Source organism: Pyxicephalus adspersus, chromosome 9 (genome assembly GCF_032062135.1).
Source record: "Pyxicephalus adspersus chromosome 9, UCB_Pads_2.0, whole genome shotgun sequence".
NCBI classification, from domain to species: domain Eukaryota; kingdom Metazoa; phylum Chordata; class Amphibia; order Anura; family Pyxicephalidae; genus Pyxicephalus; species Pyxicephalus adspersus.
Window position 1 is genome coordinate 4,615,146 of NC_092866.1, and position 19,619 is coordinate 4,634,764.

Consider the following 19,619-nt stretch of genomic DNA (forward strand, 5'->3'; position numbering starts at 1 on the left):
CAGAGTTCATTTTGGCCAAGGAGAATGAATAAAAAGTAAAATCCACCTTTCACTTTTTTACTTTCCTCCTACCCTCCTGCAGGCTCCATCCTCACCAATGGAGAACCAAAAGCAGGAAAGCCAATAACTCCGCCCACAACCCAGTGCAGAGGAGAGCGCCAGCCGCCCAATCAGAAACAAGCATTTAACCTTTGCAGTGCCTATTGCTGAAATTTGTATAAAAGTAATCCTGACTCCCCAACACCCAAAAACTTACCCCCTCCCCCATTTCTCATCTGCTTACCCTTTCATGATTCAAATATGGAACAGCAAACGCTTCTCCAACTCCGAATGTGACATAATATCCAGAAATGTTCACATGCTAAAAATGCATTTAGCGATGTCGCATTAATCGCATGCGTTGATGAAATCAAATATCAAATAATATTTGCCCCAAATTCTTCCATTTTATACAAACACATTAGAATTTGTGAAGGCGAAAACCAATTACGGCCCCGGGCCTCCTCGTTGTCACAGCTCGTTACCTTGCGATTTGTCAGGCCGTCACTTAGCCGCGCTGCAGCCGCTGCGTCTGCTCACTGCAGGGACAGGTATTAAATAATGGTGACAAGATTCTGATTTCTGCCATGGAGGGGTCACAATGCTGCAGGTGGGGAGTCACTGGATCCGGTAATTGGGTGAAATATTGCGATGGCGCAGGTTATATCACATCTCCTAATTTATTAAGGTGCAGGTAACATTTTTACACATTAACTGCCACCAGATTCATCCGACACATTTCACAAAATTTCTGATGAAGGTCCTGCAGCCCCTACTAAATGAAATTCACCCAGCTTTCACCCAACATTCTCACGTTGGAAATATGTGTAAGTTTTAAAATCCGACAAACAGCATTTTATTGGGAGGCCATGACAGCCATCACATCTCCTGTACTTTTTATTTTATTCTATTTTATTCCTTTTTTAGTTTTTGGGTCTCCAATCAAAAGTTGCAGGAAAGTGGTCACACACTGCCATCTAGTGGCGATTTACTGGTACTTCACTCTTCATAGTTTCAGGTCCATTTATAAGGCTGACACACCAAATCCAGGAACCTGAGATCTAAATAGATTTGTTTTTAAATCCTCATATTTATCATTTCCTTTTTAAAGTGGACCTGTCAGTAACTTTTATGTATGAAATAATTATTGCAAATTAGTTACATTTCCACTCTATGATGATTTAGAATGCAGCATTGCATCTTTGTAGCAAGTCATAAAATGAGAGGTTGGGGCTGATCTGTGTCAGACATATGTGAACACTGCACCAGGACCAGCATTCACTAAAAAAAACAGCTGTCCTCCCAACATACCAAGGGGTTAATCCTCTGTGACACATCCTAGACATCAATGCAATGATCCTATTGATTCAATTAGACCCTCAGACTCCATTACAGAGCATGATCAGAACATTCAGCCTACAGAAGCAATTCCATTCCCCTCTATCTTACAATTTATCTTGATATACAAATCAATTCAGATCAATTAAGAAATTCAATTCAAGCTTTATGATACATATTTTAATTTGATCCATGTGATGTTTGCAAACATCTCAGATCTCACTGGAAAAAAAAAAGCTTTATTTGTGCAGTTTGTGCTGGAAAAGGGGCAAATATAAATTAAGGCTGCAGTATCGCCTTTGTCCGACAGGTGGTGATAAAGCACCCACAGCAGGGCATAGTGGAAGATGCCTCTATTACAGCTAGCTTTGAAGTGTGCAGTGTCGCCTTCTTCCAATAGATGGCGATAGATAGCGCTCTCATCTAACCATAGCTAGCATGAGAGCCTGCAGTTTTTACTCCAGCGTGCAGATGGCGGTAGATACATGGCGATGTTTCTCTATACTCTCTAGCCGCTCGTTCTCTCCTCTGTAGCCGGCTGTCAGCCAATGGGCGCGGCGGATGTGAAGCGGGGAGTTTTGAATCAAGCCGCGGCAGGAATGTCGGAGAGAAGAATGGCGGGGTTGCTGGAGGAGGGAGAGGAGGAGGTCGGCCTCCCTGAGGAGCTCGGTCCAGACATAAAGCAAGGTAAGGAGCACTGACAGGCCGGCTGGTTACCTAAAAGGGGGACAAAACTGAGCTGGGGACAGTAACCATGACAACCTATCAGGATCCATCCTTTGCAGGCCAGGAGGGTGGGGGGGCTGAGAGATCGCCAAAGAATGGGGCGCAGTATAGCTGGGGACATCAGGGAGCTTATTGGGTGTTAAAGAGGACCTGTCATGTCAGCTGTCATTGCCAGGCCCTACATCACAGGCTGTATACAGGCCGTCCTATTATAGAGCTATAAACACCCCCATATCATACCATGACAACCTGCTGTGGAATGTGGACAGACTGTCACCAGGTACAGCGCAGGGCCGGGGTGCCCCCACCAATCAGACACCGTAAAGATCATCACCGGCACTTCCAATGTTGGTGACAACCCAATATTTTCTATTCTCTCAATCACAATGAGGGGTCACCGGGATAGGAATAGGAGGAGGGGTTCCCTAGTGCAGACCCCACAACAAAATCTCTACCTGCCCCTCTCTGGATTGTTCTGCCCCCTGTGATCCTTCTACCTCCCCATCACCCCCCCCCTGTAATCCTTCTGTCTCACCGGATCATTGATTTATATTAAACCTGCCTTTAATCCTTTTGGGTGGTTTATTGGGAATCTCCAGACCCCTGCTGGCTTCCTCTGAATTGGCTTAAAGTCCACAAATCCCGGACATTCTAATATGGAATTCTATGCAGCTGGCAGATCATTGCCCATTCTTTTACATTATGCTTGGCATGCAGATTGGCCAAAGACATCCCCTCCCTTTCTATCTGCACCTTTCAGTGCAGCCGGGGTGCCTCTTTATAGGACAGCATTGTCCTTGTATTATATTGTGAGGGGATTTACCTTGGTTCTCTTGTACGCTCCGGCTTTAGGAATGAGCTGACATAAGTACAGAGCGAGGTATTGATATGAGCGGTCCTCTTGCAGCTCCTAATTGAAGTCCATAGGAGACGATCAAAGATTAGCAGTAATACGATGGCGCTAGAAAAATGGGGAAAAATGCAAAAGAATTATGGAGGGCTACTGGGTTCCTATGGCAACAGGGTTCCTATTGTCACGTGTTGCCCCCCGCTCATTTTTGTGAAAATTTGTAAATAAATGTCTTAGAGAGAACTCAGAATAGGGGACATGTTACATGAGATTGTGTCTATTAAAGGTCTCTGTTTAAATCAATGCACACGTTATGGACTGCTGGGATGCCTAGGCCACATTGCCAATATTGAAGGGCCACAGGTTGGGCACTGGGGTTCTTACCACCTCGCATTCTATCCAGGACCAAAAAAAAAAATGTATTCCGAAACCCAGGCATTTGATTGGCTGCAGATCTCTGTGCTGTGGGAATGGACACTTAGCTGTGTGTGCAAATCTTTCATACTTTTGTCTCACCTGTGACAGCTGAGCCTCCAGGGATCTGTAATCTCCTCCTATAGAATGCACAGAATGTCCTAATCGGTTTGAAGCCTGGGGACATCACAGAGTTTTAGATTTATGTGCAGTTCACACATAAGCTGCTCTGATTGGCTGCTGACAAATTATAGGAATTTTGAACTTTTTAAAATTGCGTCTTTGTCGTTAAAGCAGCCGTTGTTTTATTTCCAGCAGCCCGTCTGGTGAAATGCTCACAAATCGATCAGATTCAGCAACATTCTCTGTACAACTCACAGCTTTTGCAACAAAATCACCCCCCTTCCCGTGTGTCCTCTCCTTAATGCACATAAACCTACAACTACCCCTACTAATAATTCTGTTTGGTTACTGAAAAGTGCTGGGTGGTGCACCCAGCTAAAAGGGGCCGGGGAAAACACATTTAATATTGCTGGAATGAAAGGTAAGTCAGTGTTCTCCCCAGCCTCGTTTAGCTGGGTGCACCACCTGGCTCCTTTCAGTAACCACCCAGTTGTTTTTTGAAAGTTATTGAAAGTGGGTCCCAATAGATGGGCCACCACCTACCTAGGTGATGCTCATTGCTAGTTGAACCTCTTGTGTTAGGTAGATGGTGTACTTGTCAAAAACATGAATGTACTATGGAGTTTTGCCATGCTTATTACTCCAAGTAACAACACATGGTATGGGGGGTTGTATACGCATATATAGAGTTTATAAGGAGTGGTATACATTGGAAGAAGAGGCACATTTATACACCTATGGGATGCATTTAATTAGCTCCTGGGAAGCAATCAAAATAGCTGGGCTTGTATTCTGAAATGTACCCAAAAGAATGTAAAAAGAGAAAATGGTCATCAATCATAAATTAGATCAATTGGCATATACCAGGAAGTAATTTATGACTTTTCTTTCTTACCTCTAGTCTTGTTCCCAGAAGATGAGGACAGTGACTACGGCAGTCACAAAAAACTGGGCCGGATGTCGCCATGCCGTATTTTAGCAGGAAATGTTCAGTTCCCAGACTTATTCCAGACCAGCAATCTCCTCTTCTATGAGAGGTTTGAGGCTTACAAGGATTATCTGCTGGGTAAGTACAGAGATCCTTGGTTTCCTTCCTTCCATTCATTTACTTTATTAAACCCCCCCCTCTCTTCTGCACAGAGAACAAGGAGTCATGGGGACATCTCCTCTGAGCAGGGCGGCATTAAAAACTTTTTAATACAATATCAGAGTCAAAAAAAGTTTTAAACCTTTATAGGATTTGATATCTCTCACTTTAATTTCTCGTCTTTTGGAACTTTTCACAGGAGATGCCAAACCCTCTGAAGTGATGGAGTTTATATCGGAATACCTAGAAAAGGCTCTGGAACCCTCTGGCTGGAAGGCTGTTTGGCGGACAGACATCTTTGAAGTTCTCGTAGAGGTAATCAATATATATATTGTGTCTGGTAAGCTAATCATTTTATAATGTGAAGAACCCAATAAGCCAGAAATGATGTAAGTGGTTGGCCAGATTCAGTGTAACCTAAATATATATTTTTCCTTTTCACAGGTGTCAGATGTGTCTTACTCCAGTCTGAAAGCCGTTGTCCATCCATGGGAGCCTTTTACATGTGAATATCGCATGCAGTGTGTCACTGAGCAGAGCATCCGGGACCTGCTGGAGGTTAAGGAGCAGAGGGTTCCTCTACAGGAGCTCTATGTGGTCTTTGATGATTCAGGAGAGTTTGACCAAACTGCTATGTCTATTGAACATGTCAGGTTAGTATAACACTGAGGGTTCAGCATCTCATACAGATACAGGAGATCTTTTGTGTTGACTTGTGGCAGCACTCTGTTATTTGTTCACTTTTTGGCCATTTAAGGGAGACAGGGAAAGGATCACGTGGTCTTTTATCAATTGTTGCAGGCCATGTGACCCCTTTTCTACTGCCTCCTAGGTTTTACCATTAAGGACTGTGCTTTGGAAGGAAGCCATGGACCTAGAACATGCTTGAACTTTAATTTCCCTCTTTCAGGTTCTTCTTCCAACACATCTGGCGTCCCTGGGATGAAGAAGAGGAGGATTATTTTGATTATTTTACAAGATGTGCCGAGCCAAGATTACGCCTGTAAGAGCTGTGTGAGAGGTTGAAGTTAGAGGAATAACTAAGAGATATTTGAGGGGTGGGGGGGGGGGGGTAGCTTAAAGCTGAACTCCAAGCAAACAAGACTTTCATATAAGCGTTCCTCAATAGTCAAAAACATATATAAATCTACTTTAGAGGCGCCAAGTGTCATCACATGTGCTGAGCAGGAAGCAAAGCTGTGGATGGGATCCAACAAGTCCTAAGGGGAGAAACATACAAGAGCAGTCACTGCACAAAGAGAGAACATTGGTGACTAGTCTTATAGGGTACTTCACAAAGTGCAGACATTTCATTCTGGTTTCCTCACATCCCTAATGGCAGCTCCGTGGCTCAGTGGTTAGCACTCTAGCCTTTGCAGTGCTAGGTACTAGTGTAGTGCTTAGGTTCGAATCTTGGCCAGGACACTATCCGCATGGAGTTTGCAGGTTCTCGCCATGTTTGTGTGGGTTTTCTCCAGGTACTGTGGTTGCCTCCCACTTTACAAAAACATGCAGTTAGGTTATTTGGCTTCCCCACACATTGATTGTGGTAATGACATAATTATAGTAGGGACATTAGATTGTGAACTCATTTGAGGGACAGTTAGTGAAATGTCTGAAAAGTGCTGCGTAATGTGTTGACACTTTCTAAGTACTGTGTAAAAATAATAATAATAAATCTCTAGGAGATATACGCAAATACACCTAGAATTAGGTAAGAATTCAGATGGCACTTTAGATAATGTAATGTTTTGCCCCAGGCTCTTTTATCTGGTGCATCACCCAGCATAAGTTTGCAGCTGTCCAGAGAAGGCTTGACACATTCTTGGTCTCTGCCTTCTTGCCTAATGCCTAGTCATTGATGTTTTGTCTGTTGCCTAAAAACAACCTGCTATTGGTTTTACAGCCAATATTGAGGAGGAGATCACATCAATATTTGTCTAGCCTGGAATTTTAGCTTACCAGTTATTCTCTCCTTTCATTGGCTTTAATTACAAAGACTGACCATAAACTTTTTGCTGGGGGATGGGGGGGGGGGGGTCTCAACACATCTGTCCTTCAGAATGGTATTTAATACTCTCACATTTTTTTCTTGCAGGCATTATGATATTCTGGAAGAGCGCATACCCTCAGAGCTGGTATCAGAATATCATTCCATTCTGACACGCTGCATGGAGGTCTACACTCAGTTCAACAACCTCCGAAACGTGTTATCCAACAGTGACTCTGACACTGAACTAGACAATGTGTCCATGGTGGAGGGGATGAAGATGGATGGCGAGATGGAGAGCCTGAAAAGAAAACTGAAAATGATTGAGAACCCTCTGCTGAGGTACTGCACCGTCTTAGTAGGAGATATAGTTGAACTGACCCATTGGTCCATAAACTGGTTGACTTAACCCCAGCCACATTAAACCCAACTTACAGTTTTTTTTTTGTAGGCTAAACTTTTTTTTTTTAATTTTTTTTCCTGTTTTAGGTATTTGTTTTGTTGTCAGAAGAGCCCTGGAACGTACAGCATGAAGAAAAAGGGTCCTCGTCCCACTGGAAAAAAAGTCATTCATGTTGTGTCCACAAGCATGACCATTGAGACCTTGATGTGTCTTACTAGTGAACGGCTTGAGCCGGAGTCCTGCAACCAAAGCCAGGAGATCCAGGTTATTATTATCCTTCACAAAGCAAAAATGTTAAACCATTTCAGTTGTAATTCTTCTGCAGTGGAAAAGTTGATCAACTGGATTTATGTATTTATGTGTTTGAAAGTGAATTTTTCTTTCTTTCTTGCAGTTCCATAAAGATCTCCTGGAGGCAGTGAATGTTTGCTATGATGGTGATCTGGTCCTGGTCTGTCCTGGTCATTATTATATATACAGCCAGATCTGCATTGCGGATTCAGTGCACATAGAAGGTAATCTAAAGCTTAGTTCTGTGTGTGGGGGTTTTATTGTGGGGATCTTTAACCAGGATGCAACACTCCTTTCTTGGCTTTCTCGCATGAATAATAGCAAGAGTTTATCTTGCACAGAGCTTCATTTCATATATACAGTAGCAAGAGTGAGTGCAAAAATAGGCATTTGAGCTTTGTGTATGGGAAGGCATTTATGTGCCATTTCCTGACTGCTCATTTCTCTGCCCCCGTCATGAGTCTTGTTCCTGAATGATGGCTCTATTTTTTTTCCTATGACTATAACCAGTAATTTCCCCAGAAAAACCCATCTAGGTGCCTGAACAGAGCAGTGCAGGAACTGGACGTACAAAATGCAGCTTACAGCTTGTCTGATTCCGTCTGCACACCATCAAAAAAAATCAGACTACACTGGAAGTGTCTATTCTGGTGCCCTGTAATCCTATTCTCTTGTTCTGATTCTGCACCTGGATGTTTCATATTTGCTGTGAATTATCCATGCAGTGCCATACAGCCCCAGTGTTCAACACAGAAATTATTTTAGGCTGGGTGGGAAGAAATTGTAGGTAGGTGGCAGCCCCTTTATTGTGACCTAACTCATCAGTTAACCACCCGGTTGTTTTTCAGGGGTTCTGAAAAGTGCCGGGTGGTGCGCCCAGCTAAAAGGGGCTGGGGAGATCACTGGAAACAGCTATCTAGGTAAATTTGTAATACTGATCCTAAAAGGTCACTTCCAATCTCTCTTTCAAAACTGAACAGTGGCAGGGAAATTATTCTTTCCCTTGAGGCATTTTACCTCCTCCGGGGGCTTAATTGTGGAATTGAATAAAGATAACTAGAGGGGTATTTCTGCCTTAGGTATAGTGACAAACAGTTATCTTACTGTGTATTAAAATGAGGGTGGTAATCTCCCTTTATAAATCCTTGTACATCTTACACTTTGCAAGCCCTTACTTATCTCTGTGGAAGCCAAGCTCTCTGGTGAAATGTGTTGGGTTAAATCTATATAAAAAGGCTGTAATCCCTTTATTTGGATGTTTACCTATGGACTTTTTCACGTCATTTGAGCATAGCAGTAGGTCCCAAATAACTTGATAATAAGATACCCTCTGTCTAGTGCCACTCGGTGATAAATGTACTATTGTAATATTGCTCTATTATATATGTATTATATATTATATTATATATGTATTATATATTATATATAATATACATTGTGTAAAATTACTGTCACTATACCTAAGAAAATGTATTCTTCAACTAAAATTCTACTTTAATAGGAAAGGTTGTTTGTTTCTGCCTAATATATTGCACTTCATGAAAGGTGCCATTGTAACCAAATAATCAATGTCAATATCTTTACCTGTCAATGATTTTGATGGTTTGGCTTATCCATGTTTTGCGCCCAGGTTTTCAAATTCCTTTTGCTTAGTCTTGTTTTGCCCCAGAGCTTCCCTTCTTTCCTTATCTAAAGTTTATGGGGGAGGCATTATTTCATGGCCGAGGTCTGTTATAGACCTCAAATAGATCTTCCAGTGTTTTTCTATACTTACAATAGAAGTATAAGCATTGTATATTGGGTTTGTTTATATATTTGTGTTTCTGTAGTTTCTCATTAAAAAAAAAAAAAATTCAAGCACCTCTTTTTCACTTTCAGGTTATGGGATGCCCGATGACATTGTTATTGAGAAGAAAGGCAAAGGGGACAAATTTGTGGAATGCTGCGGCCCCAATGTTAAAATCTCCAAAGTGAAACTGATCCAGCATAATGCAGTGGAAGGAATTGTCAGTAAGTGCTAATAGCAGACCATGTAGAAAAGGCTTCCCTCATGCCTGGGGGGTGGGGGGATATATTGATGATGTTACCCCTTCTTCCCTTCTTTTTTTCTATATATTTGAAAACAACATTAAAGTTGAACTTTAAGCTAAATACAAATTAAAAATATTGCCACTGTTTAACCAGTTGTAATAATTGAAACTCTGCCACCCAGCACAGTCCCATTCGAAGGGAAGGGGAACTGATTTTAATCTGCTGCAATTCAGTAAAACTTACAGAACCCGTATCTCTCTCAGCCTGTTGCTGCTGCATCTTCTTTATCTGTCCAAACTGATATCCCTTTAACTTTTGTCCCTTGTGCTTCTTCCCCCTTCTCCAGTTTGGGCTCTGGTGTTTGCATTACAAAAATTACATTGTATTCTAATAATCTTAACAAAGGTACAGAGCATTAATAATACCAGATCATTGGTTTGTGTATTTTCTGTCGACCTGGAGTTTAGCTTTAATCACACTGGTGTCACATTTACCCATTGGTCAAGCTGCAAGGTTCACTGCAATAGGTTTGAGATGACTCTTTATTTCAATGTTCTTGGTGAATATGGCTGCTTAATTATCTGATGTCTAAATTATGTCCTATTGGTGTCCACCTTGTTATCAGGTGTCCTTGGAGGTAAAACTGAGCTGGAGAATTGCGTTTTTCAGTGTGACACCACCGGCATTACAGTGAAGAAATCTGCTGAATTGGTGATGCAGTATTGTGACTTGTATGGAGCAAAGGTAAAGCTTCTTCTCATCTTTACATCAGTTTGCATGCAAACTTATTCAGAATGGCAGCAGTAAGTGCTTTCATCACAACAACCAATCAAGCTAAGTGATTTCATTCCGCTTTCTCGTGTCCTTTTAGGGAGCCGGTCTGGAGATCTATCCTGGAAGTAACTGCACATTGACAGATAATGGCATTCACCATTGCAAAGATGGCATTCTGATCAAGGTATGTGGAGATGAACAAAAGCAGAAAGATTAGTGACATCCCATTACACCTGATCAGCAGACCAGGAGGTTTAGGCCATCCAATGATTTGAGTGTTAGATGCTAAGTTGCAAACAGCAGTCTGTTGGATATAATGCAACTTTACCCTCTAAAAAAAAAGTGTGCCTCTTCTGCAGCAGATCACTCAACCCAGTGTACAGTTTTTAGCATCTACCTGAACCCAAAACAAGACCAGTAAAGATGTCTGTACAGGTGTCATGTTGCTGAAGGTTACGCAAATGCATTTCTGTTTTAATTGAACCTATTACAGATATTCTGACCAGAACAGAGCTCAGACTATCTCACATTTTAAACTTAAGTTCTGCTTTGAAAATGAGCAACCAGGCTCATCCTCATCCATTTTTCTTGTCAAAACATGCTGAGCCGGTCACCTAGCACATCCCAGGTTCCCCTGTAGATGCTAGAACTAAAATAACTAGTTGCGTCATCCTGACCCGACCAATGGAGATGGCCAAAGACCCAACTCCAGGAAGGAGATTGGGTGAAGATAGCAGCAGACAGGGACATCTCCTGTATTTTCTGCAATAAACAACCTTCTTGATTGCACTTTTTTAAAACAAGCAGGTTCCTTAATGCGAGAGACACAGGTGATACTCCTCCTGCAATAAAATTAATTTACCTGTCTATTCCCAATCTTTAATGTAGCAGCTCATTGTACACATGCGCAGGAGTTATATCATGTCTGCCTGGCCAATCAAGATGGCTAAAGATCCCAAACCCAGAAGGGGAATGACCAGGTGAAGATGCAGAATGTAATTGAGAAATTGCGACCAGACATTGCAGAAGAGACATTGCCTGTTCCTTCTGCAATATGTTCGCAGTTACTGACTATTTCAGTTAATTTAGGTTTTAGGGAATTGGAGGCAATAAGGGAAAGTTACATTTGCCTTTGCATTCCAAGGCTATCGGTATCTAAAGTTTCTGAAATTCACTCCGCAATGATAATGCAGACCATGTATCGCCTCAACTGCCCTAAAAAATCTTTATAATTGCATTGAGATGAAATGAATATTTTTTTAATTGTAATGCACAGCCCCCTTAAATTTCAGTTTTCTACTTCAATTTTCATATCAGGACTTTATTGACGAGGTTCATGATCTCCCCAAAATAATCCTGGAACACAACGTTATCCACAACAACGAGGGCTACGCTGTGGTTTTGGTGAAGCCGAGCGCCACAATGGAGAAAATGAGGACAGATCACAAAGGTGACTTTTTATTTTCCTTTTGTTTGCATCTCTCCTTTATTGGCCAAGAAATTGGGTCAGTGCTACTTTTAATAATGTCACTAACTTGTTAATGGGAAAAGACTTTGTAACAGCCAATCGCATATCGCCTTTAATTTTGTATCTGGCAGTGGTTGGAATTTGGTCGCTAAGGAGACTCGGCATAAAAGCACCACTGGGTTCTGGGTTTTTTCAGCTTAGTACAAGACAGGATTGTTATATATTCATTTCCTGTGCGTCCTTTATTAAAGAAGGATATTAATGGGTCACTGGTCATAATGGGTAGTGTAGCAATATCCAGGTCAAGCTAAATTACAACATATAAGGGAGCAACTCTGCTCTCATTTATTTCAATGTTACAAACATTTAACATTTTTTAACATTTAGGAGCCCTTGAAATAACTTTCAGGTCTTCAGGGACCCCCTACTATAATTACTATATCCACAGCTCACAGTATATTAGTGTGGCGGTCAGTGGGAAGAATTCCTCTTACATTGCTGGCCATTGGGAAGAATGTCACCCTTACTGATAGCCAAAATGATCATTGGTGTTACTTGACCTGAAAGGCACCAACTTCTCAAGGAACCCCCAGCAAACTCTGGGGGAACCCTGATATAGAAGGTGGTTGATCGGTGACTGGCTGATGTAAAGCTGCCCTATGCAGTGTTAATTGGCCCCTAGTGAAGCAAAGCTCCTACATGAGGTCTGATTTATTAAAGCTTTCTAATTCTGGAGAGGATACACTTTCATCAGTGAAGCTGGGTGATGAAGCACAGCTTCATTGATGAAAGTGAAAATCACAGAAAATCCTGAGTAAAGACACCACAGACTTCTGATCCAGAGAACATACGAGTACCTCAGGAAATAAATGCCCCAGCATTTTTGCCTGTTGGAGCAAATTGAACCATGGGTTTTGTGCCTTCCTCTGAATAGGGTTTTATATCTGGGATATGTTTATTTCCCTAGTGGGTAAACTTGATGGACTTATGTCTTTTTTTCTAACTATGTAACTATCTTAACTTCCTCTAGATGAAGGCATGATGGGAAATAAGATGACTTCACCTACGATCCCTTTAGAGTCAGGTGACATGATGCCATCACAAGATAATATTGACCAACCAGAGGGTTCAGCTGAGGATTCTGGGAATCGTCTAGCCATTGACATTTTAGCCGGTAGCATAGAAGGGGAGTGTAACCCATTGCAAGCTGAAAATGATGACTGCATCGCCCCTGAAGAGATTGACGGCAACCAGACCATCGCCACCGAACTGACCGCTAACTCCAGACGAAAGACCATAATCTACAAGAAGAGGCTGAGCGCCCTGGGAATCACCAAGGCTGATGACAGCCAAATCCTGTCTCAGGAAATGTTTGTCTCCATTGCCAATAATCAGTTTAAGTGGAACGGTAAAGGCAGCTTTGGGACCTTCCTTTTCTAAACGTCACTTTGCAAACACGATTCCTAACAAGAACTCGTCTTCATTTTTAATATTTCATATTTTATTTAATTGCTCATCATTGCACATGTACATAAGATGGCTGCGCTGACGCTTGTTGCACCATAATCATGACATTGGGGGAAGGGGGGCTGCTAATGGCTTCTTGTATATATTGTATTTTGTACCGTCTAACATTTGAGGTCTGAGCTGGGTACAGCAGAGGCTGTGAAAGGAGATTTTTTGGGTTTTTGAAGTGTGCTTCTATCACGTTTGCACCATGGTTTACTTTTTTTGTTGTAGCATCATTTAATGAATGAAAAATCACATTTTGGGAAAAGGAAAATGAGCCGCCCCTTATTATGGAAAGTGGAGAATGGATTCGAACGGGGGTCTGTGGCTACATTACATGTATATTACCTAATGTTTTGTCTGTAGATCTGCCAGAAATTCAACGTGCTGAACATTTTCTGCAGGTAGCCAATAGCAGTGCCATTGCTGCACTGTATTTCCTTGCAGTGATCTCATACCAACTCCATTCTCCAGCACCCTGGGATCCAGTGCAGCAAACCTATTGGACTGCAGAGATTTACTTTAGAGAATCTTTTTTATTATTTTGATCACAAATGGCATGTTCACCCTTTCTTTGCACATCTGTAGCAGTTAAAATAATGGTTGTTGAGTGTACTGAAGGCTGTGCAGGTAGTTTCCATCACTTTTTGTGTTTTTTTATTTTGTTTCATTATGAATTAAAGGATAAGCTCACTTAAAAACAAATTATAAATTATTCCCCTTTCAATTTTTCTTTCCTGTTCATTTCCTATTGTGACATCTGTGCGCTTTTTGCGATTGGCCATTAGGTGGCAGAGTGAGTCATTGATTTAATAGGAGACCAGTAGAGAAATACATCAGGGAATTTCAGAGGAATTGACTGGGGGAATAATTTACAAATAGAACGCATAGGGTATTTAACCTGTGTGCAACCACCGCCCACAATCTACTCTGCCCTTCTCCTGACCTGACCCACCGCTCCACCCAACATTTACATACCTCGTAACAACAGCCATGGCTCTATTGGCTTACAGCCTGAGGTGCAAATCTATACTGCCCCGACATGCCCGTGTCTTAAAAGTTTCTTTAAGGCTGTGGTCATAGAAGTCTATGGGGCTGTAATGCACAATAAGGACTTGTAGCACTTCCTGTAGACAAATAGAGCAAATGCAGCTGCCAGAGGAGAGTGGGTGAGGTTAGTTTATTGGAGGGGAGAGGGGATGAATACACTTTTGTTTTATCACTTAACCTTTTATTATGTGGAGAGGGAGAACATTTCCACATCCAATCATTGCAATAGTGAAAAACCCCAAAAATTGTATAAAGTACAACCATAGAAAACCTCAGGATTTTAAGCCCAGTTTATGCAACATTTTCTCTCCACAACTTATATATAAAGCATTGAGATGTCCATTGAAGAGAAGTGTGAGCTGAATGTATATCTAACCCCCAGAACACCATGGTTATAAATTTGCAGCTTTCCAGACCTTAGATATGCTGGCTGCCTTTGTTTTTGCAGAACATTTTCTGGAAGTGCGGGGAATACCTCAGTCTAGTTAGTGGACCCATCCTATGCACTGAACTAAATTATTGAACTGTGTTATCTGTCTTTCCATCTCTTATGAATGGAGATAAAAAGCTGGGAAGTGTTGTAATATGGCTCAGTGGTTAGCACACTTTTGCAGCACTGGGTCCCAGGATCGAATCTCGGCCAGGGCACTATCTGCATGGAGTTTGCAGGTTCTCCCTGTGTTTGTGTGGGTTTCCTCCAGGTACTTCAGTTTCCTCCAGGTACTTCAGTTTCCTCTCACATTCCAAAAACATGCAGTTAGATTAATTGGCTCTCCCCAAAATTGCCCTTAGACTGTATTAAAAATAAATGATTATAGTAGGGACATTAGATTGTGAGCTTCTTTGAGTGACAGCTAGTGACATAAATATGGACTTTGTACAGTGCTGCGTAATATGTCGGCGCTATATAAATACTAATAATACAACACAGGAGTGATGATGTTTCCAAGGGGTGGTCCTGCAGCAGCATAGGGGTGTATACAACATCCATTCTTTTTGGTTGATTTGAGTTTTCAGGTCAGATACAGGAATCCCGTCATAAAAGTAGTTTGGAGTTATTGCTGACTTTCCGCAGATGGCATTTCAGGAGGTGGTTGTTCATGGCAGCCAATGTCAGGTGTCCTTCAGTTGGCTCAATGCAAGTTTAATGAAAGTGTTGTGTATGTAGAATGGTGACTGCTCAGTCGTCACACATAGGCCCTGATTTATTAAAGCTTTCCAAGGCTGGAGAGGATACACTTTCATCAGTGAAGCTGGGTGATCCAGCAAACCTGGAATAGATTTCAAGTCATTTGCTATTTGTTAGCAAATGGTTTCAATTTTAGACCATATCCATTCCAGGTTTGCTGGATCACCCAGGTTCACTGATGGACGTGTATCCTCCATCCTCCAGCCATGAAGAGCTTTAATAAATCAGGAGGTTTTAAACTTCGTACAGGCGCAGGATATTCATCACCTGAGACATGTTTGCAACCTCAGGTGAGAACCTTGCAGCTATTCCCTGATGATCCAATCTGCCAGATCACTAAAATGACTGACTGCTGGCAGCGGCTTCTGTTTCCTATGGCAGAGAACGCAGTAGGGTGCTGTACAGTGCTCTTATTATTATTATTATTAATAAACAGTATTTATATAGCGCCAACATATTATTCAGCGCTGTACATTACATTTTGTCACTGTAAATGAGTGAGAATGGTCATTTCCAGAAATGGCAATCTGCCATCTGTGTGTAGCTTAAAGCACAGAAAGTTTATCAGCCTTTTGTAGCTGAGCAAGTTAAGTTCTTTTTTTTTTTTTTTTTTTTAAGAATCTCAGACCAGGGGCCGGCAATGAGCCTTCTGGAATATTCCCTTCTATGTGCCTGGTTGCTCGGGGTATCTGGCAAAACATCTGAGCTGTGCATGCCTTTAATACAGGACACTCAGCAATCCCGGCTTCCCCTGCATGTGCCAGGAGCAAAGGAACTCTCACACTCCTGCGTAGGATTTATGTCACCCCGGCCAATCACGATGGCAGTGGTCACTCACCCCAGGGTCTGATTGGTGCCGGTCCTTGGTTGTTGGGTTGAGGGCCAGGGGTGATGGGAAGGTTGGGGAGCACTGGTCTACAGGAAGATGGTGCCCCTTGTAAGGGAATAGGGTCAGGTGAGTAATATGGGTTTAGTTCGGCTTTAAAGGTGATATTTTGATTCTATGTGTGGTCTCTTGGCTCCATTGAATGCCCTGAGGTTGTCAGTAGTGACAGCTCTTTCCTGTATCAGATTCTACTTTGGAGATTTTTTACAAGCTCCTCCCCTGAATAAATTGATCCACGGGGGCGGGACATCCAGATGCAGAGATTTCCGATCACATAGTAAAGAACTAGCAATAACTCATCTACCATAAATAAAATCTTATGAATGGACCTTTCCCTGCAGGCTGGAATAATCCTGAATATTTAAAGATGTCTGACATGATCTGATCACACTATAACGGGATTCCATTGCTTAGGATAATGTGCATTGCAGTGCTAAATCCGCTCCTAGCTCATAACATGGAGATATGGGGGGAGGGGTTATATCACGGAGGTCCTACATGCTCGCAGTATTTCTCTCATTTTAAATGACTGTCAGGGGATTGCAATGAAAACTTCCAACTTTGTGTGTGTTTTATATATTTGTGTATCACAATATCTATGAGATGGGAAAATTAGGAAATAAATGTACCAACATCAGAAGTCTGGTTTCTTGAATTTTGTTTTTTTAATCCAGTGATCTCCCTAGAACTTTTTAGCTGGGCGCACCGCCCGGCACTTTGCAGTAGCCAGCTGGTTACAGTCAGGTCACAATACACAGCAGCCAATCAAGTTCTGCTATACTTCACATCTGCTGCAAGGAAGCCAGAGAGGAATGATAAGTCATTAGCATCCTGCTGCTGTCCAATGAGCAGATAGGGGGTGTGTCTTAGACCAGGCTTCACCGATACTGCAGTGGAGGTGAAAACCTTGAAAGATTGAAAAGACAATTAATAAAATAGTAAAAAATGTATAAACAATGTACCAAACATTGACCTGATACTAACCTCTCATACCCCCTGTACAGCAGAGCTCAGAGTGGAAAAGAAAATCAGCACACAGCATATATTATGAGGTGAAAGTGGAGTATCAGATGAACTAATATTGTGCTGCTTTATTGTTTACTATCCAATCACAAGCTAGGGGCGGGTCCATGACAGTCATGGCTTGGAAGAAGCAGACTGAATGATAATGGCTGTCATTCAACCTGGAAGTCTTATGACATCTGGTGGCAGAATGAAAGTACTGCAGGACAACTTTAGAGTAAAGCTGAGTGCTGCAGCAAAAGCTGATTTACTTTTTTTTTTTACACATAGATATTCTGATTTTGTTTTTCTCCTGATGCCTTCCCGGCTTGTCTCATCGCATCATTATGGAAGCATGCTGCCCAATCTTTACCTCTCTCCTGGGGTTCACTCCCAGACAGTTATTTTCTTCCTGCCTCCATAGTGTCGGCTGCAGGAATGTAAATCCCCCCCCCCCCCCCCCCTGACAGCTTTAAGTGAAATGATTTCATTAACATTCAATTAGTGAAGTCGTAATATCGATGGCAGTGTAAAACAAGGCCGTATTTACACTTTTATGTGACCTCTCAGGAGAGGGGCCGGGGATTTCTCCGCTCAAGGACTGTAATTACAGAAGCCATACTGAATTATTTTGCTAGCTCACGCATGTGCTCGCTTCATCATTGCAATATTAAAAGATGGATTCCCATATCGGTTCCAATAGTCCAAATGTAAAGTGTCAATCAGTTGCACTTCAGTGCTCAGGAGGATGCTAATGTGAGGGGAGAGCAGAGAGATGAGCTCATCAGTCTGCTGCTTCTCCTTTCACATCCAATCAGAGGCTGAGAAGGGATAACGATTTGTTTTTGTAGAACCAAACCTATCAATGTCATTGTTTTCTAATAAAGTTACATTCAAGGCTTGTCTTCAGGTATAAGGGTCACAGTTGCCTTTGTTGGCTCTGTGCCGAAATTTCAAGCCGTCCAATGGCTGGTGTCGTAGCTGGTCACGTGAGCAGTGCCATGGCAGTCGTGTGGAAGTGAAGGATAAAAGGTTCCAATTTGAAGCCTTGTCATGTGATGCAGGGGCCACATGTACTGTCCATCTGCCCCCCTCACCTCCTAACCATGGGGGTGGACTTACCTTACCCCCTTTTTTCCCCCACTTGGGGTGACCAGGTAAGGAAGAATAAAAAGAAAACCAATTGTTTCTTACCCATTTGCAGTTTCTTGTTGAATTTGGTCTGCCCTGCAATCTCTAGGAATACATGACACATGTAGAGAGATGAGCTCATCAGTCTTCTGCTTCTCCTTTCACTGTCCATTCACAGGCTTGAGGAAATTGACATATCCTTCAAAATGTATACAAATTTCCCCAAATGGGGCCTTTTAATGCCCACTGTACCTTTAAAAACATCTCACAACCCTTAATTATCCCTTCTGTATTCAGTATTCTGGGGAGGAGCTTGGATTAAATATGCAAATGAGGAGTCTGACTTTTCTCTGACCTCTTTACTTTTATTGACTCAAAGTATAGAAGCCAAAGAAAGGTCAAAGTTTTTCTGCTGGTGTGGTGGCGGCATCACCGGTCTTTTATTGTTACCTAGTTGTGGGCGGTCCCTTCTGCACCACTGACAGGTGCTCAGGTAAGTAGCTGCTGTATGGACATGTGAGTTTTTATGGGATCTCAACATAGTCAACCAGCTGCTTTCTGGCAAAGATTTTTAACACATACAAAAGCTTGTGGATTTTTGACATTTGGTGTATTTGGATTTTTTGGGGAACACAGAAGGATAAAACCTGAGATTCTATCACATGAACTTTGTGTGTCATTTGCACTTTGGCCAGCAGATGGCAGCATACAATAAGAGAAATGACCAGGTGTGCAGGTAAAGGTGCTCTGAGCTGTGATTGGAGGGTGCAGGATGGTGAGCTGCCATTTGTCGCTCCCAGCAATGGATCTGCAGGGGTGCAATGGGGGGGGGAGGATTAACTTTTCCTGCAACGTACAGAAATTTAAATGTGATATTGAGTGCTATGTAAACAGATGTATTGGACCAGGGCCGCTTGTAAACCTAAACTGAAAATAAATCTCGCCCCGAATTGAAGAAATGATCCAGCCAATCAGGAAAATCTTTCATTTAAACTGATTTCGGGGACTCAACCAAACTCCTGCTCTGCCAAATTATATCCTGACATTTGTCTGTGCAAAGATCCTATGGCTGCTGCAATCTTTATTTTATAAAAGGCCCTGAATTGGTTTATAAAGAATACAGGGGTGTGGGGGAAGAGGTTACCTAGCAGAGGGTCCTAGAACAAGAGGCTGCAGAGCTGCCATCAAAACGCATGAAAACTCCAGAGTAACTTGCAGGCCTGGGTTCAGGAGACGCTCAGAGACTGCAGACATTGTACAGGAGACGGTCAGAGACTGCAGACATTGTACAGGAGACGGTCAGAGACTGCAGACATTG

At 42.2% G+C, this 19,619-nt stretch overlaps 1 protein-coding gene and 1 long non-coding RNA gene across 2 annotated transcripts in view; one reads left to right on the plus strand and one right to left on the minus strand.

Moving 5' to 3' along the window:
* Positions 1 to 1,936: 1,936 nt before the first annotated feature.
* On the plus strand, positions 1,937 to 16,808 carry SHCBP1 (SHC binding and spindle associated 1). Its single transcript, XM_072422314.1, has 13 exons — positions 1,937 to 2,064; positions 4,392 to 4,556; positions 4,777 to 4,892; positions 5,022 to 5,230; positions 5,488 to 5,580; positions 6,676 to 6,909; positions 7,057 to 7,234; positions 7,365 to 7,485; positions 9,140 to 9,271; positions 9,918 to 10,036; positions 10,164 to 10,250; positions 11,384 to 11,516; positions 12,565 to 16,808. Exons 1-13 carry the CDS (start codon positions 1,977 to 1,979, stop codon positions 12,972 to 12,974), a joined length of 2,085 nt encoding a protein of 694 aa, XP_072278415.1. The 5' UTR covers positions 1,937 to 1,976; the 3' UTR covers positions 12,975 to 16,808.
* A 1-nt stretch (position 16,809) lies between these two features.
* Positions 16,810 to 19,619, minus strand: part of LOC140338207 (uncharacterized) — a 4,378-nt gene continuing 1,568 nt past the window's right edge. Inside the window, exon 2 of the long non-coding RNA XR_011922209.1 lies at positions 16,810 to 17,074. This is a non-coding gene — a long non-coding RNA (uncharacterized lncRNA). The remainder of the gene's footprint in view (positions 17,075 to 19,619) is intronic.

Coding starts and splice junctions, on each gene's coding strand:
- SHCBP1 (XM_072422314.1), top strand. CDS start 1,977: ATGTCGGAGAGAAGAATGGCGGGGTTGCTGGAGGAGGGAGAGGAGGAG. Junction 6,910..7,056: donor ATTGAGAACCCTCTGCTGAG/GTACTGCACCGT, acceptor TTCCTGTTTTAG/GTATTTGTTTTGTTGTCAGA. Junction 11,517..12,564: donor AATGAGGACAGATCACAAAG/GTGACTTTTTAT, acceptor AACTTCCTCTAG/ATGAAGGCATGATGGGAAAT.